The sequence below is a fragment of the Rhinoraja longicauda genome, chromosome 27 (genome assembly GCF_053455715.1).
Source record: "Rhinoraja longicauda isolate Sanriku21f chromosome 27, sRhiLon1.1, whole genome shotgun sequence".
NCBI lineage: Eukaryota > Metazoa > Chordata > Chondrichthyes > Rajiformes > Arhynchobatidae > Rhinoraja > Rhinoraja longicauda.
In genome coordinates, this window is record NC_135979.1 from 25,762,349 (window position 1) to 25,783,557 (window position 21,209).

Consider the following 21,209-nt stretch of genomic DNA (forward strand, 5'->3'; position numbering starts at 1 on the left):
GATATCTACAGATGAACCATTGAAAGCATCCTATTGGGGTGCATCACAGCCTTGTATGGCTAAGTCATCCTCTCGTCTTCGAAGCCACTTCACCTGTGGTTCAAGATGACACAAATATCTCTGCAAAGGGCTCCTCAATCTCCTCCCTAGCCTCCTACAAGGACTGAGGATGTACTTAGTTGCGCCCCGGGGATTTATCCATCTTAGCAAGCTTTAAAACCACCAATACCTCTCTTCGGTAATGTGTATATGATCTAAGACATCACAACTCCTCTGCCACAATTCCCTAGCTTCCACGATCTTCTCAGTACAAATCGATGAGAAGCATTCTCATCTCTCCCCGTGTGGATGTTAGGAGCTGATGTGATTAAGTCTATCTCTCCCCACCCTGACTCAGTCATGCGATCCTTGGCAGACTTGATCACACAATGTTGCTTTACCCTTCACTGCTCCTCCACCTCCACCTCCACACTGGATCCCACACGACCCAATACTTTTCCCAAAGTTGAGGTGTCAGTGGAGAATTCACTCATGGTGAAGGGAAGGGGACTGACTGAGATGGTGTGGAGATCTAATCAGGTAGTTGAGGCCAGTTCATTGGCTATATTTAAGAGGGAGTTAGATGTGGCCCTTTTTGCTAAAGGGATCAGGGGGTATGGAGAGAAGGCAGGTACAGGTTACTGAGCTGGATGATCAGCCATGATCACATTGAATGGCGGTGCAGGCTCGAAGGGCCGAATGGCCTACTCCTGCACCTATTTTCTATGTTTCTATGTTTCTATGTTTCTATCTCAGTAAAGCAAAGACAAGGGGAGACACAGAGGTAGAGTTGCTGCCTCAATGCGCTAGAGATCCTGAGTGCTGTTGGTGTCTATATAGAGTCTGTATGTTGTCCCCGTGACTGTGTGTGTCTCTCCCGGGTGCTCTGCTTTCCTCCCACACTCCAAAGATGTGCAGGTTTGTAGGTTAATCGGTTTCTGGAAGTCGACCCTAGTGTGCGGGATAGAACTGACAATGTTGGGGCGTGAGGTGGGTGAATTAGGGCTGTCATACAGTTGAATGTCTAGGCAGTAATGTTACAGGACCTGACACAGGAACGTCAGTTTGTACATTGATGACTTGTTTCGTTAAAAAAGTGTGGTACACCTGGTGACTTTTCATTGCAGAGCTGGTGGGGAGCAGATGCCACAGGAACTCATTAAACCCGCCACAGACAGGACCAGTGATCCAGGTAAAGATGACTGCCGCGGCAAGCTGCTAGACTAGACTTCAGACATACAGCGCGGAAACAGGCCCTTCGGCCCACCGAGTCCGGACTGACCAGCGATCACTCTGTACACTAAAACTATACTACACACGAGGGACAATTTACAATTTTACCAAAGCCAATTAACCTACATACAAACATACTTTGTAGGTTAATTTTCCTCCCACATATGTCTTTGGACTGTGGGAGGAAACCCGAGCACCCGGAGAAAACCCACGCAGGTCCCAGGGGGAACGTTCAAACTCCGTACAGACAGCACGCACACACTCGTCTGTGCTCAAACTCGGTCAGGATCAAACTCGTGTCTCTGGCGCTGTAAGGCAGCAACTCTGCTGCTGCGCCACCGTGCCACACTAGACGTAAGTAAATCTGCCGCAGAGGTGGTACCATGCACGACTTAACCAAGAAAAAGCACCGGGGGCATTGGTGCAAGGTATGCATTACCGCGCGACATTGCAACCCCTGCCACTCTGACGGCTACTCCTTTGGAAGTGTTTTTGAATGTGATGCTGAGAAGTTACTGTAGCCAGCAGCGCAGTGACACAGCTATTGAGCCACTGCCCTGTGATCTGGGTTTGATTCTGACCTCCAGTGCTTTGTTCGTGGAGTTTACACCTCCCCAATGACTGCATGGGTTTCCTGCTTATTGCTGTGGTCTCATCATACACCATAATGATCTGTGGGCTGGTGGGTTAATTGGCCGCTGTAAGTTGCCCTGAGCAGTAAAGTTGAGGGAGTTTGTGCGGAGAATAGTTTACTGGGGAAATTAGCACTGATAAGGGTTGCTCTGTGAGTGGTGTAGACTTGATGGGCTGAAAGTGTCTCCATGTTGTAAAGAAATATGGAGAAGTAGTCAAATGCAATATAATTCCCAATGTCAACATTGAGCTGTGAATCTCCCAATGCTCATTTGCACTTTCTCCAGTGGACAGTCCCAAGAGAGGTTATAGACACTCACTCTCTGCTGTCCGGAGTCAAGCCCAGTGCAATACAGCCTTGTTTCCTACATGATTTGGTTTATTTCAACTCTAACAATCAGTACTTACACATCCACAAATGGCTAACATATCAACCTGCCACAAAACACCCACCACCAAAACACCAGTCTATTATATATTTCAAGCTACTGAACATCAAATCACATATATTACGTCCTCATCCAGGATACAATCAGTTCCCCGTGGCGCCCAGCGGTCCCGTAATTTTAGATTTAGATTTTTAGATTTAGAGATACAGCGCGGAAACAGGCCCTTCGGCCCACCGAGTCTGCGCCGCCCAGCGATCCCCGCACATTAACACTATCCTACACACACTAGGGACAGTTTTTACATTTGCCCAGCCAATTAACCTACATACCTGTACGTCTTTGGAGTGTGGGAGGAAACCGAAGATCTCGGAGAAAACCCACGCAGGTCACGGGGAGAACGTACAAACTCCGTACAGACGGCGCCCGTAGTCAGAATCGAACCTGAGTCTCCGGCGCTGCATTCGCTGTAAGGCATCACTCTACCGCTGCGCCACCGTGCCGTCACCATGCCGCCCAAGTGTCCTTTTGAAAGGGACACCCGGGTCAGGCTTCACCCAGGAAAATGGGCAGGCAGTTGACACCATGACTTGTAAATGGCCAGCTGGGCCAAGGCCAGGAGTAAACCAACCAGGACACCCTCCGACCCCCTGCACATGGGATGCCCACCGGTTAGGCTGGTGGGACTGACGTGGAGCAAGGGGGCCAGGAGCCAAGTGCCGGGTGGATCAGGGGTACAACCTTGCGCCAGGGGGTTGTAGGGGCCTGGAACGTGCTGCCAGGGGTGGTGGTGGTGGTGGACAGATATTACAGCAGCAGTCAGGGTCTTGCCAGGAATGGGCAATGCTCATCACAACTGGAGAGAGGACTGGTCCATGTAAATGGCACCGAAACATGGTGCCTCTTGCATTCAGGATCAGTGGGCTATTCCTCGACAATTGCTGACCAGGGATGTGCTTGAGTATTGTAATACTCTACTGGACTGTGTGTAAGAAAATAATCTTACCGTATGTTTACACTTCGCACATGTGACAGTAAAAGCAGCATTGACCATTGACCAGTGATGGTGGCGTTTCAGAGGGTTTTAGATGGGCACATGGACACATGGATATGCAGGGAAGGGAGGTACATGGGTCATGTGATGTGGAAGGAAACCAGAGCACCTGGTCACAGGGAGAACGTGCAAACTCCACACAGACAGCACCTAAGGTCAGGATCCAAACCCGGGTCTCTGGCGCTGTGAACGAGCCTGGTTCGGCAACTTGAACGTTCAGGAGCAGAAAAGACTGCAAAAAGCTGTGAGCACTGCCCCGTCCATCACCGGCTCTGACATCCCCACCATCGGAGGGATTTATCAGAGTCGCTGCCTCAAAAAGGCAGCCAACATCATCAGAGACCCACACCACCCTGGCCACACACTTATCTCACCCCTGCCATCAGGAAGAAGGTACAGGAGCCTGAAAACAGTAACGTCCAGGTTCAGGAACTGCTTCTTCCCTACAGCCATCAGGCTATTAAATACGACAACCTCAAATAAACTCTGAACTACAACAGACTATTATTATTATTATTATTATTATTATTATTATTATTATTATTATTATTATTATTATTATTATTGTTGTCGTCGTCGTCGTCGTCGTCGTCGTCGTTATTGTTGTTATTATTATTGTTATTATTATTGTTATTATTATTATTATTGTTATTATTATTGTTATTATTATTGTTGTTATTATTATTATTATTATTATTATTATTATTATTATTATTATTATTATTATTATTATTATTATTGTTATTATTATTATTATTGTTATTATTATTATTGTTATTATTATTGTTGTTATTATTATTATTATTATTATTATTATTATTATTATTATTATTATTATTATTATTGTTATTATTATTATTATTGTTATTATTATTGTTGTTATTATTATTATTATTATTATTATTATTATTATTATTATGATTATTATTATCATTATCATTATTATTATTATTATTATTATTATTCACAGTGTACTATGTTTACATATTGTGTTGTGCTGCAGCAAGTAAGAATTTCATTGTTCTATCTGGGACATATAACAATAAAACACTCTTGCCTCTAGTGCTATCCTTGTACATTCAGTGACTAACTAATATTTCCCTGATGTTGCTTTGTACCCATTTAGAATCAGTGACCTTCGACTCACTCACTCTGCCCACGGAGCCGCTGAAGCACCCGACGACGGAGCGGCCCAGAGCCCAGGGGCGAAGACCCCCCTCTCACCCCAGGGCTACAGACACTGTGAGTCCCTCTCCTGCCTTCCCGCCCCACTCTGAGCTGCTCTCATTGCGTGGAAGCATACCGAACACAGGCTAAAGTCGGAGGGAGTTACAGGGGACAAATCACGGGGTGAGGGAGAGAGTAGCTGAGGAGAGAGGCAGCAGGAGGAAAGGGAGTGAGAACGCTCGAGGGGGATAGTTTAAGAATAAGGGGTAGGCCATTTAGAACTGAGATGAGGAAAAACTTTTTCAGTCAGAGAGTTGTGAATCTGTGGAATTCTCTGCCTCAGAAGGCAGTGGAGGCCAATTCTCTGAATGCATTCAAGAGAGAGCTAGATAGAGCTCTTAAGGATAGCGGAGTCAGGGGGTATGGGGAGAAGGCAGGAACGGGGTACTGATTGAGAATGATCAGCCATAATCACATTGAATGGCGGTGCGTACAGGCTCGAAGGGCCAAATGGCCTCCTCCTGCACCTATTGTCTATTGTCTATAGAGCAAGAGGAGGCAGAGAGAGAGAGAAGGAAAGTGAGCAAAGGAGGGAGGGGGAGAGAATGAAAGAGAGCACGAGCAAACAGGGAATAAAGGTAGAGAGAATGGAGGGGAGAGGTCGAGACAGTAGTGAAAGAGAAGGAATGAGAGAACAAGGAGAGAACAAGGAAAAGAGCGGAGGGGTGGATGGAGTAAGTGAGAGCAGGAGCATGCAAGAGATAGGTAGAGGTAGAGAGGGGTAAATTGCAGAGAGAAAGACAGAGAATGAGAGATAGCACAGAATGAGAGATAGCAAGTGATAGAATAAGAGAGGAGCACAAAGGGAAGAAAGATCCAAAGGGAAAACAATTAGTGCTTACAAAGGAGAGAGATAGAGAGGGATGTAATGACCATTCCACACAAAAAACATACACAAAGTGCTGCAGTAACTCAGCGGGTCAGGCAGCATCTCCGGAGAACATGGATTCAGGTCGGGACCTTCTTCAGAACGTTGCCTATCCGTGTGCTCCACAGATGCTGCCTGACCCATGGATTGACTCCAGCACTTTGCGTTCTATGCGTTGACTTGTGTCTCCAGAACAAATGTTAAATGTACACGGCATAAACTGGAAAAGATGTAGGCACTGGGTAAGTGCCAGGTAATATTTATTCCACAGGGGGCTACTTAGAGCATCGAGCAGTCCAACCACAAGAACAAAGCTTCATTCTACAATGTCTGTGCTGAACATGATGCCAAGTTAACCTAGTCTCCTCTGCCTGCACGTGGTTCATCTGCCTCCATTCCCTGCATAACCATGCGCCTATCTAAAAGTTTCTTGAGTGCGATCATTGTATCTGACTCCATCACCAACCCTGGCAGCACATCCCAGGCACCCTCCGTCTTCTGTGTAAAGAAAATATACCCCACACATCTCCTTTAAACTTTGTCCCTCTCACCTTAAAGCGATGCCCTCTGGTCTTTGACTTTTCCCCAACCACTTTTCATAAAAAATCTGTCCTCTGGTTTATGTTTCCCCCATCTTCAAAAATACTTGATCATTATCTGATCTTACAAAGCCATTAGTAATATTGAAATCTTCCCTTAAGCCTTTAACCTCCTCTGCTCGACAAGGACCTCCCACACCAACTCTGCCTCTCTGTTCACTCTTTGTGTCTGAAGCCCTTTTCCCTTGAACTAATCTGGGGGAGGTTGGCTGTATTCTTGCCTCGGATAGTTCTGCTTTCATCCAGCGTGGAGATTGTGAGTGTTCTCATTCGACGTTATCCTTTACCCACAGCTGGATGCCAAGAGGCCCACACTGCCGTTAGTAGCACCAAAGGTCGCCCTTCCAACCATCCATGTGTGTGAGCCTGCACCAGTCCAAAGACATCAGCCTACGTCTGAAAGACCAGGCCCACCACTGCCCAGTTCGCCAATGAAAGAACAGGGTGGGGCAGGAAAGGAGGATTCCATTACGTGGCTGAAAGTGGAACTGAGGCACCTGCAGCTGTCCTTAAACCTGCTGATGAATCAGCATTCGTAAGTAGCCTTGAGCTGGGAGAGGAACCCAGTTCTTTATTTCATCTGAGCTACACTGATAACATCAAGAAATTGTGAAGGGAGGGGCCAGCGTTATCCAATTGGGATGGGAGGGACAGTGAGGCAACATCAACTAACTGGGACAGGGCAAGTCACCACGAACTAATGGGGCCAGAGTACTCCAGCATCAATTGACTGTGACAGGAAAGTACATAAGTGCTCGGAGCAGAATTAGGCAATTGGTCCCATCAAGTCTACTCCCCCTGGCTGATCTATCATGGCTGATCTGTCTTTCCCTCTCAACCCCATTCTCCTGCCTTTTCCCCATAACCCCTGACACCCTTACTAATTAGAAAAAAAACAACTAATATTGGACAAGCCAACACCAACTGCTTAGGATAAGCCAGCTCAGCATCACTGGGACCTGACAGAAAGGATAGTTTTAAATGACCAGCATTCATTGTCCATGCTTAATAGTCCCTGAGAAGGTCGTGGTGAACAGCCTTCTTGATCCTTTGTAGTCCTTCCGGACGCAAGGAACTGCAGATGCCGATTTGTGAAATAAAGACACAAAGTGCTGGAGTAACTCAGGGGGTCAAGCAGCAAACCATCGTGGTTGATCATCCACAATCAGTATCCCGTTCCTGCTTTCTCCCCATATCCCTTGATTCAGTTAGCCCTAAGAGCTCCATCTAACTCTCAGATCAGGTTGGTGAAGTTTCGGGTCGGGACCCCTTCTCATACTGATTGTAGTACAGAGGGGAAAGCTGGAAGAGGGGTGGAGGCGGGACAAAGCCTGACAAGTGATAGGTGGATACAGGTGAGGGGGGTTTGATTGGCAGATGGTTGGGCAAAAGCTAGAGATGAAGAAACAAAAGGTGGTGCGATAAGGAGAGAAGAGATGTGAAATGTGAAGTCAGAGGAAAGGATATTGGTGGAAGTGGATTGGAAAAGCAAAGGGGAGGGGGGGGGGGCAGGATGTTGGTGCACATCCAGGTGGGGTAGAGGAAAGAGAGGGGGGAAATAGAGTGGTGGGAAGGGGAGTGAGTCTATTTGCTGGTTGGTTACCTAAAATTCAAGAATACAATGTTCATACAGATGGGATATGAGGTGCTGTTTGTGTGTGGCCTCATTTTGACAATGGTTGTGGCTCAGGACAGGAAGGTCAGTTTGAGAATGGCAAGGGGAGTTAAATTGGTTCGCAACCTCCTAGTACAAACATCGACTGTGCTGTTGGAAAGGCAGTTCAAGGATTCACAGCAAGGTGGCAATAAAGAGCCAATCATATATCTCTGGGTAAGGACACTGCATTACTTGGAACGGAACCTGCAGAGTTTCCATGTGCCTGCTGCCCTTGTCTTTCTTGGTGGTAAAGTCTTGGGTTTAGATATGATACGCCTACAGTAGATCTATCAAGCAGAATAGGGCATTTAGGAAGGAACTGCAGGTGCTGGTTTTCACCAAAGATAGACACAAAATGCTGGAGTAACTTAGCGGGTCAGACAGCATCTCTGAAGAAAAGGAATAGGTGACATTTCGGGTCAAGACCCTTCCTCAGACTGAAGACTGAAGAGGGGTCTCAACCTGAAACGTCAGCTATCCCTTTTCTCCAGAGATGCTGCCTGAGCCGCTGAATTACTCCAGCACTTTGTATCTATCTTCAAGAGGAACAGGACATCTTCAACAAGGGTCAGACCAACATCAACTAACAGAGAGAGTACAGAGTAGCTTCAGTGAATGGATACATCATTTGATTGGGATAGGAAAGTCCAGAACCAACTAACAGGTATTGAATAACCCAGCAGCAACTATCTGCAACGGAGACACCTGAGCTTGAACTAATGATAGGGAAATGCAACATCAAATAGCTGGGACAGAACAGGCCAACAACATCAGTGAAATCATACAGAGTGTCAAGTGTCATCCAACTGAGAATAGGCCAACCCTCACCAACCAACTGAATGGGGAAATAGTCCAACACTAGCTATTTGGGACAAACCGTCAGAAGGGTCTGAAGAAGGGTCTCGACCTGAAACGTCACCAATCCTTTTTCTCCAGAGATGCTGACTAAAGTATAGTCTAAAGTACTAGCATGCATCCTATTTTACCATTGATTTACTCCAGCACTTTGTGTCTATCTTGAGTGTATGCCAGCATCTGCAGTGCCTTTCTACATAAAGAGAGGTTTGATCCCAGCTTTGATGCTACCGAGCCAGAGTGAAAATGGGAATGGTGTTGGCTTGCCTGTGGTCTGTGGTCAAGTGAGGTGCATCACTGAGTACTGAAGGGAAATAGGGACACAGTTCACACAATGTAACACAGGGGATGATGCCACTGTTCCCTGCCCTGCTGTTGAAGGTTTATCCGGGGTTTACTGAGAAAGGCTTTATCTGAATGAGTGTTCTCTTGATGATTTATAGGAGCGATTTGATTGAGTTAAAAGAAGAGTTTGCAGAGGAGCGGATCAAATGGAAGGCGTTACAGGTGAACCCATTTACTGAATCTCTCTGAACCAGTACATATATCATGACTATGGGATTAGATACAACAGACAGCAAGGAACCTGTTCAACAAAACACAAGGTGCTGGAAGAACTCAGCAGTCATGTTGAAGAGGTACATTTGTGGAGGGAATGGACAGGCTGGGACACTTCTTCAGACTGATTGGAATTGAGGGGAGAAAGCTCTAAAAGAGAGGTGATGGGGTGGGGGGCAGGTGGTGGTGGGGGATGGGGGTGGGGGTGGGGGGTGGTGGGAGTGGGGGGGGGGGTGAAGTTGGACAAACCCAAAATACATTCAGATTGGGCAATTGGAACATCCAGCTGGAATTATAAGTTTCTATCCACCTGAACCTTCGTACCTCTTCCACAAGTTGGCATCGTCTGAAAATGACTCACTCTATTGACGTTACACTCAAATATCAAGGACGGCACGGTGACGCAGAGGTAGAGTTGCTGCCGTACAGAGCCAGAAACCCGGCTTCGATCCGGGTTTGGTGCTGTCTCTATGAAGTTTGTACGTTCTCTCTGTGACTGTGTGAGTTTTCTCCAACAGCTCCAGTTTCCTTCTTTACTCCAAAGACGTACAGGTTTGCGGGTTAAATTGTGAACTGTCTCTAGTGTGTAGCATTGTCCTAGTGTCTTGTACAGTGCTGGATGGGCGAAGGGGCTGTTTCCATGCTGGATCTCAAAAGTATAGTCTAAAGTACTAGCATGCATCCTATTTTACCATAGAGTCATAGAGTCATAGTGTGGAAACAGTTTGGAAACAGGCTCTTTGGCCCAACTTGCCCACACCGGCCAACAATATCTCAGCTACACTGGTCCCACTTGCCTGCGCTTGGTCCATATCCCTCCAAACCTGTCCTATCTATGTACCTGTCTGACTGTTTCTTAAACGATGGGATAGTCCCAGCCTCAACTACCTCCTCTGGCAGCTTGTTCCATATACCCACCACTCTGTGTGAAAACGTTACCCCTCGGATTCCTATTAAATCTCTTCCCCTTCACCTTGAACCTATGTCCTCTGGTCCTCGATTCCCCTACTCTGGGCAAGAGACTCTGTGCATCTACCCGATCTATTCTGAAGTGGTCATGACGTTGAGCCTGTGATTTAGGCTGACCCACCAGAATGTGCAGCATTTCTCCACACTCCCGCTCACTTTCCCCTTCCCCCCCTCATCCCTTTCCACCTTTATCCCTTCCTCCGAATTCACTTTTCACTCCTCTTCTCCCCTTACCTGACAGCCTTTTGAATTTTCATCTCTGGCCTTTGTCCACCCATCTGCCAATGAAACCCTCCTCACCTGTATCCACCTATCACTTGCCAGGCTTTGTCCCGCCCCCCCACCTCTCCTCCAGCTTTCTCCCCACTACTGCAATCAGTCGGTCAGTCAGGTGCCGCCTGAAACGTCACCTGTCCATGCCCTGCTGAGGTACTCCAGTACTTACTGTCTACCTTTGAAAATCAGCTTCAGCAGTTCCTTGTGTCTATGTAAAAGGCTGGTGGTTTGAGAGTTTGAAATCTAAAGAAATCCTGGCAGCAAAGATGATCAGAGAGTGTGAAGAAGGGTCCTGACCTGAAACGCCACCTGATTCTGATGAAGGGTCCCGACCTATAACGTTACCAATCCATGTTCTTCAGGGATGCTGCCTGACCCGCTGAGCTTCTCCAGCACTTTGTAAACCAGCATCTGCAGTTCCTTATTTCTACATGATCAGAGAGCTGCCAGATTGTCACTGGTTTACCAAATTCCCACGTGGGAACTTGCTGTGTTTACCTGGTCTGATCTGGTCGTGACTCTAGACTGTACAGCATGGCTGACAGCCCTGTTGCCATCCAGGAATGAGTAGCTTAACCCATGATGAGCGTTTGTCGGCACTGGGCCTGTACTCGCTGGAGTTTAGAAGAATGAGGGGTGACCTCATTGAAACACACAGAGTTGTGAAAGGTTTGGATAGAGTGGATGTGGAGAGGATGTTTCCACTAGTGGGAGAGCCTAGGACTAGAGGTCACAGCCTCAGAATTAAAGGACGTTCTTTTCGGAAAGAGATGCTGAGAAATTTCTTTAGTCAGAGGGTGGGTGAATCTGTGGAACTCATTGCCACTGAAGGATGTGGAGGCCGCCATTGGATATTTTTAAGACAGAGATAGATAGATTTTTGATTAGTACAGGTGTCACAGGCTATGGAGAGGAGGCAGGAGAATGGGGTTAGGAGAGAGAGATAGATCAGCCATGGTTGAATGGCGGAGTAGGCTTGATGGGCTGAATGACCTAATTCTACTCCTATCACTTATGACAATATGATGTAGACACAAAATGCTGGAGTAACTTCAGTCTGAAGAAGGGTCTCGACCCGAAACGTCACCCATTCCTTCTCTCCTGAGATGCTGCCTGACCTGCTGAGTTACTCCAGCATTTTGTGTTTACCTTCGATTTAAACCAGCATCTGCAGTTATTTCCCTGCACTATGACCTTTTGATGTGGTGCAGGAAGGTTACACGTGTCAGCCATAGCAATAAATGTCAACATCTATACCTCCACACCTAGTTCAGTTAAAAACAACCTTCTGCTTTAGTGCCATCCACTGAGTTGTAAAGAAGTATTTCAAGCATTGACTTAACATTGTGTAAATGAAACAGACACCACAAGCACTAACCACACTATAAACTACCTTGGTTGCAGAGGTCTCTGGGCATTTTGCATTGATATTGATTTTTTTAAATAATTGCATTTTTTTTGTTTGTTATGCTCTGTTGTGAGTACTGTTTTTTCAGGCCAGTTATGCTGCTGCAAGTAAGAATTTCATTGTCCTGTTGTCGCATGTATAACAATTAAACACTCTTGACTCTTAACTTTTAATGGGAAGACCACCTCATTCACAATAGCCAAGAGCTCCATCTGCTAATTCCCGTAGTGCCACTGAAGGGCCTGCTGGTGGCAGTGCTGAGCAGGTCTGCTGGTGGCAGTGCTGAGCAGGTCTGCTGGTGGCAGTGCTGAGCAGGTCTGCTGGTGGCAGTGCTGAGCAGGTCTGCTGGTGGCAGTGCTGAGCAGCCTGAGTCACTTGGTGAGGCGATTGTCCTTGGATAGGTTCTCCCGGGGATCAGATCTCAAGTCAAGTCAAAGTTTATTTGTCACATACACATACACGATGTGCAGTGAAATGAAAGTGGCAATGCCTGCAGATTGTGCACAAAAAAGAATTACAGTTACAGCATATAAATAAAAGTTAATACAGAGAAGACAAAATTTAGTCCCTGGAGTTATAAAAGTTGACAGTCCTGATGGCCTGTGGGAAGAAACTCCGTCTCATCCTCTCCGTTTTCACAGCGTGACAGCGGAGGCGTTTGCCTGACCGTAGCAGCTGGAACAGTCCATTACTGGGGTGGCAGGGGTCCCTCATGATCTTGCTTGTTCTGGATCTGCACCTCCTGATGTATAGGTCCTGCAGGGGGACGAGTGTAGTTCCCATGGTGCGTTCTGCCGAACGCACTACTCTCTGCAGGGCCATCCTGTCCTGGGCAGAGCTGTTCCCAAACCAGACTGTAATGTTGCCGGACAGGATGCTCTCTACAGCCCCAGAGTAGAAGCACTGAAGGATCCTCAGAGACACTCTGAATTTCCTCAGCTGTCTAAGGTGGTAAAGGTGCTGCCTTGCCTTGCCCACCAGTGGGGCAAGATCTCTCTGCATTGAGAGTGAGGCGAACATCAGTAACCACAAAAAATTAAAAGTAACAGCAACACCGCCCACAATCCAACGGCCAGAGACAACCTCACCTGTGGGGGCTGTGGGAGAGTCTACCTGTCAAGGCCAGGCCTCTTCGGTCACAGCAGGTAATGCGGACACAGGTGAACATTCCTGTCTCCAAACAGGACAAGGTCAAAGCCGCACCATCATCTCTCGCAGACGGACAGATCCCAACAAAAAGGTATTTTATAACATAATTCCTCACTCCTTCGTCCCCCCTCTCCCATCAGGCACGAGGTACAGAAGTGTGAAAGTGAACACCTCCAGATTCAGCGACAGTTTTTTCCCAGCAGTCATCAGGCCACTGAACCATCCTGTCACCAACTAGATTTTAGATTTAGATTTAGAGATACAGCGCGGAAACAGGCCCTTCGGCCCACCGAGTCCGCGCCGCCCAGCGATCCCCGCACATTAACACTATCCTACACACACTAGGGACAATTTTTACATTTACCCAGTCAATTAACCTACATACCTGTACGTCTTTGGAGTGTGGGAGGAAACAGAAGATCTCGGAGAAAACCCACGCAGGTCACGGGGAGAACGTACAAACTCCGTACAGACGGCGCCCGTAGTCAGGATCGAACCTGAGTCTCCGGCGCTGTAAGGCAGCAACTCTACCGCTGCGCCACCGTGCCGCCCTAGAGAGCGGTCCTGACCTCATTGAAGACCCTCAAACTATCTTTAATCGGATTCTACTGGACATTGTCTTGCACTAAACGTTACATCCTTTATCCTGTATCTGTATACTGTGGGTGGCTTGATTGCAATCATAGAAACATAGAAAATCATGTGGCGTCTTTCCACTGAGTGGATAGCATGCAAAATAAAAGCTTTTCACTGTACACGTGACAATAAACAAAACTAAACTAAACTAAATTTGATATTTTTGTTGCAGATGGAGGTTGAAAACCTGAGACAAATGATCTGACTGTGAGACCACAAGCTTTGAACTGTCCCTCCATCCCTACAGCCTGGCTCCCACCCACAGGCCAGGCCTCTGAGAAGACAACGTCAGACACTGCCCTGATGTTGGATTAGCCTCCAGTGTTGAACCTTTGAGAACATAAATGTGATTCCTGAGCCCAGCGGGATTTGCAGGTTTTGCTTGTTGGGCATCTTCCTTGTTCCTTGTGGAAGCCAAGAATCCTCAGCATTCTCTCTCACAGTCAGAGGCACGAAGCCCGACACAGCTCCGAAAATAAGACTGGAGTTGTAATGGCGACTTTCAAGAACCCAGCCTGCCTTACTGTCAATAAAGAACTTTCTGGAGTTTGTCTGCTATCGTAATGTAAATGCAACATTGCAACTGGTTAAAAGACCTTGCATGGGCTTTTGTCCACAGTCCCTGCGCACAATGGAGCAGCTGGTGGAGCTGCTGCCTCACAGCACCAGAGACCCGGGTTTGATAGACAATAGACAATAGGTGCAGGAGGAGGCCATTCGGCCCTTCGAGCCAGCACCACCATTCAATGTGATCATGGCTGATCATTCTCAGTACCCCGTTCCTGCCTTCTCCCCATACCCCCTGACTCCGCTATCCTTAAGAGCTCTATCCAGCTCTCTCTTGAATGCATTCAGAGAATTGGCCTCCACTGCCTTCTGAGGCAGAGAATTCCACAGATTTACAACTCTCTGACTGAAAAAGTTTTTCCTCATCTCAGTTCTAAATGGCCTACCCCTTATTCTTAAACTGTGGCCCCTGGTTCTGGACTCCCCCAACATTGGGAACATGTTTCCTGCCTCCAACGTGTCCAACCCCTTAATAATCTTATACGTTTCGATAAGATCTCCTCTCATCCTTCTAAATTCCAGTGTATACAAGCCTGATCCTGACCTCGGACGCTGTCTGTGTGGAGTTTGCACGTTCTTCTTGTGGCCAGGTGGGTTTCCGCCAGGTGCTCCGGTTTCCACCCACATCCAAAAGGCATATGTGGCTTTGTAGCTTAATTAGACTCTGTGAAAATGCCCCTCGTGTGTTGGGAGTGGATGAGAAAGTGGGATAACATAGAACTAGTGTGAACGCGGGATCGATGGTCGGTGTGGATTCGATGGGCCGAAGGGCCTGTTTCTGTGCTGTATCTTTAAACTAAACTAAATTATACTGTACACTTTAAGCACGTAAACTTCTTAGATTGTCAGTCAGAACCACTGCAATGAACAAGATTAGTTTATATTTTGGTGGCTGATGCAGTGATCATAGTTTAGCATCTGGTTAAAGCTGGAACAAGTATAACAGGTATAACAGGTATAACAGAGCTTTATTTGTCGTTCGGTACCGAAGTACCGAACGAAACTACATAGCAGTCATAGAAAAAAAAAAGAACTCAAGACACATGACCCCAACACAAACGTCCATCACAGTGACTCCAAACACCCCCTCACTGTGATGGAGGCAACAAAACTTCCACTCTCTTCCCCACGCCCACGGACAGACAGCTCGTCCCCGACCGACCCGCACAGTCCCCGCACCGGGCGCTGAAACGTCCCGCGGCCGAACCGGGCGATGAAAGGCCCGCGACCAAGCCTTGCGCAGTTAAGTCCCGTGGTCGAGCCGCACCGGGCGATGTCAAGTCCGCAGCCGAGCCGCACCAGCGATGAAAAGCCCCGCAGCCGAGCCGCACCGGGCGATGTCAAGTCCGCAGCCGAGTTGCACCGGGCGGTGTTAAGTCCCGCAGCCGAGTTGCACCGGGCGGTGTTAAGTCCCGCAGCCGAGCTGCACCGGACGATGTTAAGCCCCGCAGCCGAGCTGCACCGGGCGATGTTAAGCCCCGCAGCCGAGCTGCACCGGGCGATGTTAAGCCCCGCAGCCGTGCTGCACCGGGCACTGTTACGTCCAGCGGCCAAGCCGCACCGGGATGTAAAGTCCAGCGGCCGAGCCGCAGCGGGCGATGTTAGGCCCCGCAGCCGAGCCGCACCCCGCGCCGTGAGGAAGAGAAAAGTTCCCCCCACCCACCCACACCACCACACCACCACCCCCTCCCACACATACACAACCAAAAAAAATATATAAAAACCATCCCAACACCGACACACAACAAAAAAAGGGGGAAAAAAGACGGACAGACTGCTAGTCAGCCGCTGCCGTTAGATGAATGGTGCCGGTCAGATTCAAGGCTGGTTCCTGCAGTCTGCCTGTCTCTCAGACATCCTTGGCCTTCTCGGTGAGAGGAAGCAGCCCGTATAGTTCACGTAGACCATGTCAGGGGAGTTTAGACATAAAAAGCTGGAGTAACTCAGTGGGTCAGACAACGTCTCTGGAGAAAAGGAATGGGCGACATTTCGGACAGACTGAAGAAGGGTCTCGACCCGAAACGTCACCTATTCCTTTTCTCCAGAGACGCTGTCTGACCAACTGAGTTACTCCAGCTTTTGTTTCTATCTTCAGTTTAAACCGGTATCTGCAGTTCCTTCCTACACATGCCAACTGAGTGGATCTGGTGAGGTTCTCTGGTTGGTCTGAACCTGCATCAGTGTAAGGCACAAGCTACTGCAGATGCTGAATCTAACACTTTTAGTTTAGATTAGTTTAGTTTAGAAATACAGCGTGGAAACAGTCGCACTGAGTCCACACCACCAGCGATCACCCAGCACATGTACACTCTCCTACACACAAGAGACAATTTACAATTTTACTGAAGCCAATTAACCTACAAACCCGTACGTCTTTGGAGTGTGGGAAGAAACCGGAGCACCCGGAGAAAACCCTCGCAGGTCACGGGGAGAACGTACAAACTCCATATAGACAGCACCCTTGGTCGGGATCGAACCCGGATCTCGTTGCTGTAAGGCAGCCACTCGACTGCTGTGCCACCTCATGCCAGGCTTCATCCCACCCCCATCTCTCTGACAGTTTACTCCACCCTAAGACAATCAGTCTGCAGAAGGGTCCCGACCCAAAATGTCGCCTATTCATGTTCTCCACAGTTGCTGCCTGACCCGCTGGGTTCCTCGCGCACGTTGTGTTCCGTATCAATGTGAGTTTGTTTTTGGTGTGTGACTGTGTCAGATCAAAGTCCACATTGTTCAGTGTAAGTCTGAATCAGTGGAGTAACAATGGGTCCGAGGGAGGGTGGGGGGAGGGTGGGGAAGAGTGGGGGAGGGTGGCGAGAGGGTGGGGAAAGGGTGGGGGAGGGTGGGGAGTGGGTGGGTGAGGATGGGGGAGGGTGGCAGAGGGTGGGGGGATGGTGGGGGAGGGTGGGGGGTGAGGTTGAGACAGAGCCTGGAAGGTGGTAAGAGGAAACAGATAAGGGAGGGGTGATGGATGAAGGTGAAACAATTTCTAGACATACCTGAACAATGGTGCAGGTCTCTGCAAATGCCTCTTGCATCCCTCCAGTAAATGTTCCTTTAGATAGACACATAGAAGATAGACACAAAATGCTCAGAGTAACTCAGTGGGGGAGGCAGCATCTCTGGATAGGAGGAATGGGTGACATTTCGGGTCGGGACCCTTCTTCAGACAACAGAGAGCTGACTCATGCTAGCTTCCAGCAACCCACTGACCCCATGGAAGTGAAAAGTACAGCATTTTTTATTTATTCCTCTGACTTAACACTTGAGTGCTGGATGTCCTCTTGAGTTTTGTCAAAGACACTGGTTTTGCTAGTGGGGGGCCACTAATGATTTACTTTGCCTTCCATTACACATGCATGTTAATGCACATGGTGCTCACTGCAGTTAATATAGTTAACGGAAATGTCAGTGAAGAATGCAGGGAAATATGTGCAAAGAAATAGGCAGGGAGAGAACGGCAGTGGAAAACCAAGAGACGGAGAGAGAGAGAGAAACAGTTATGGAGACACAGAGAGAGAAACAAACAGTAGTGGAGACAGAGAGAGAGAGAAAAACAAAAAGAGTTGTGGAGAGAGAAGGAGAGAGAAAGAGAGAGATTGTGAGAGACAGACAGACAGAAACAAAGAGAATTATGGAAAGATAAGGAGAAAAACAGCAATGGAGACAGGGAGGGAGAGAGAGACAGAAACAGAGAGTTGTGGAAAGAGAGGGCAGCATATGGAGGAAAATGTAGGGAGATGCACATAGAAAAGAGATGCAGAAGCCACATATACAACGAGTGGGCAGAGGACTAATGATACACACACATGCAATTATGTAATGGTTGTGTGCAGTATTATACTTTCCCTGTGGGCCAGTGTGTGTCTCAGTCTTTCTCTGTGTGTGGATTGGTTTATTATTGTCATGAATATAATGGAGAACAATTGTTTTCGCTATCCGTTGGTGGGCATGGCAATAATAAAACGATACTGATATTAATATCAACACACGCACACACACACACACACAGAAACAACAACACACACAGAAACACACACACAGAAACAACAACACACTCACACAGAAATAACACCACACTCACACACAGACACACACACAGAAACAACAACACACACAGAAACACACACACAGAAACAACACACTCACACAGAAATAACAACACACTCACACACAGACACACACACAGAAACAACAACACACACACAAAAAGAAACACACACACAGAAACAACACACTCACAAAGAAATAACAACACACACAGAGAAATAACAACACACACACACACACACAGAAATAACAACACACACAGAGAAATAACAGACACACACACACACACACACAGAAACAACACAATCACACACACACACACACACACTGACACACACACACAGAAACATCAACACACACACACAGAAACAACACATGCACAAACACACACATACACACACACACACACGCACACACAGAAACATTAACACACACACACACACACACACACACACACAGAAACAACACACACACACACACTGACACACACACACGGTAACGTCAACACACACACACACACACACACAGAGATTGTAATGAATTTAATGCAGCGCTCATTTGAATGTTTTATCTCCATTTGCCAACAGCTGGTAGAGCTGCTGCCTCAGTTCTGGAGACCTGGGTTCAATCTTGAACTGGAATGCTTTCTATGTGGAGTTTGCATGTTCTCCCTGTAACTGTTCTTTTTCCTGTGGGTTCCACATTGCAAACATGCATGGAGTTGCATGGTAGGCTGTAAATTGCATTGTAGGTGGGTGGCAGGTGTATTAGATAATGGGCATGAAATGGATAAGAGGTTCCGGGGAAAGAAGTGAGAGTGGGTCTGATGGGAATGGTCTGAGGGCTAGCAGAGATCTGATGGGCTGAATGGCTGCCTTCTGTGTCGTAAAGAAAAATCAGAAGCATGAGAACTACTCGGTCTTTACAATGATCACAGGGATTACATCTCCATCGCCCATTTCCCTCCCCCCTAGCACTTGAGAGCAGAACTGACTAGAGTGGAGACACATCGTCACTGTATAAGAAGGGACAAAGATACCCAGGACAAACTACGCAGAGAGGCATTAAGATCAGATGCAGGAAAAACAGAGTGACAAAGGTCACGAAGGTGAGGTCAGGATACTTAAACCTGGGCCGAGGCAGACTGAAGCATTGACCGAGTGCGGAGATTTCCTTTGACAGGGAGGGGAGCTGGCAATGGGCAGATCCCTCGCTGGGATTCAGGGTGGGCTCCACTCGGTGGCATGGGTTATTGGTCAGGACCAGATGCTGCTCCACCATCACCCCTTCCTCAAGGAGACTGGCGTCAGCGATGCAAGGACCTCCGGCTCCATCCACTTTCCCGAGGCACTGGTTGGAAGACTATACATGATTACAATCAAGCTGCCCCAGTGTATACAGATGCAGGATAAAGGGAATAACGTTTAGTGCAAGATAAAGTCCGGTAAAGCCCGGTTACACATGTCTGAGCGTCTCCAATGAGTTAGATGGTAGCCCAGGACTGCTCTCTAGTTGGTGCTAGGATGGTTCAGTTGCCTGATAACAGCTGGGAAGAAGCTGTCTCTGAATCTGGAGGTGTGCGTTTTCAAACCTCTGATGGGAGAGTGGGGAAGAGAGAGTGTCCGGGGTGCAGCTCGTCCTTGATTATACTTCTGGCCTTGCCGAGGCAGCGTGAAGCGTGGATGGTCAATAGAAGGGAGGTTGGCTTGTGTGATGGTCTGGACTGTGTCCACAATCCTCTTCACTTTCTTGCGGTCTTGGATGGAGCTGTTCCCCCAAAAAATCAATAAATCATTAACCACAATATTATTGAAAAAAATCCAAAGTTCTCAGTGCAACCAAAATAAATGTCCCTAGAAGTTCTTGGCTGAGGTTAGTGTTGTGTGGCAACCCCCCTTCTATTGACTGCATTTATACCTCACGCTGCCTCGGCAAGGCCAGCAGCATTATCAAGGGCGAGTCGCACCCTGGCCACTCCCTCTTCTCACCTCTCCCATCAGGCAAAAGGTACAGAAGTGTGGAAACGCACACCTCCAGATTCAGGGACAGTTTCTTCCCAGCTGTTATCAGGCAACTGAATCATCCTATCACGACCAGAGAGCAGTGCTGAACTATTATCTACCTCATTGTGACCCTCGGACTATTTTGATCGGACTTTGCTGGCTTAACCTTGCCCTAAACATTATTCCCATATCATGTATCTAAGCAGGTAATGCTGTATGGATCAGAGACATGGAAAACAACAAAACGAACAACAAACCGGCTGCAAACATTCATTAACACCACAGGAGAATACTAAACATCTGGTGGAGAGGCAAAGTAAGCAATGTGGACCTGTGTAAAAGGACAAGCCAGGACCCCATTGACTTACAAATTCGAAAGAGAAAATGGAGTTGGATTGGACTCACCCTCAGAAAACCTGCCACAAACATCACCCGGCAAGCCCTGAAATGGAAACCCCAAGGAAAAAGGAAAAGAGGTGGCCCCAGGAACAGCTGGAGAAGAGGTGTCCAGGCAGGAATGTCTGGGAGTGGGCTCAACTGGGGAGATCTCGAAAGAACCGCCAACAACCGAGTGAGGTGGAGGACATTTGTCAATGGCCTATGCTCCCTAGAGGAGCAAAGGGCTTAAGATATCATGTATCTATACACTGTAAAAGGCTCAATTGTAATCATGTGCTGGCTTTCTGCTGATGGGATAGCACGCAACAAAAGCTTTTCACTGTACCTCGGTACACCTGGCAATAAACTAAACTAAAATAAACTAAACAAGCCTGATAGTTGTTGGGAAAAAAAGCTGTTCTTGAACCCTGTGGGTATGGTTTACAGGCTCTTGTAGCTTCTTCCCAAAGTGAAATGAGAGCGTGGCCAGGGTGGTGTGGGTCTTTGAAGAAGCTGGCTGCCTTTTTGAGGCAGCGCTTCCTATAGATCCCTTCGATGTTGGGGAAGTCGGTACCTGTGATGGGTCGGGCAGTGTTCACCTCTCCTTCATACCTGGGCGCTCATCTCAGCGTCTCAAAAATAGCCAGGAATTGTGTTTCAGAGG

At 47.7% G+C, this 21,209-nt stretch overlaps 1 protein-coding gene across 1 annotated transcript; it reads left to right on the forward strand.

Moving 5' to 3' along the window:
• The first annotated feature begins 1,170 nt into the window (after window positions 1-1,170).
• LOC144606864 (uncharacterized) lies at window positions 1,171-14,066 on the forward strand. The gene is made up of 5 exons (XM_078423307.1): window positions 1,171-1,231; window positions 4,472-4,587; window positions 6,333-6,574; window positions 8,995-9,058; window positions 13,720-14,066. The coding sequence occupies exons 1-5, from the start codon at window positions 1,183-1,185 to the stop codon at window positions 13,750-13,752; spliced, it is 504 nt and encodes a 167-aa protein (XP_078279433.1). The 5' UTR covers window positions 1,171-1,182; the 3' UTR covers window positions 13,753-14,066.
• Window positions 14,067-21,209: the final 7,143 nt, after the last annotated feature.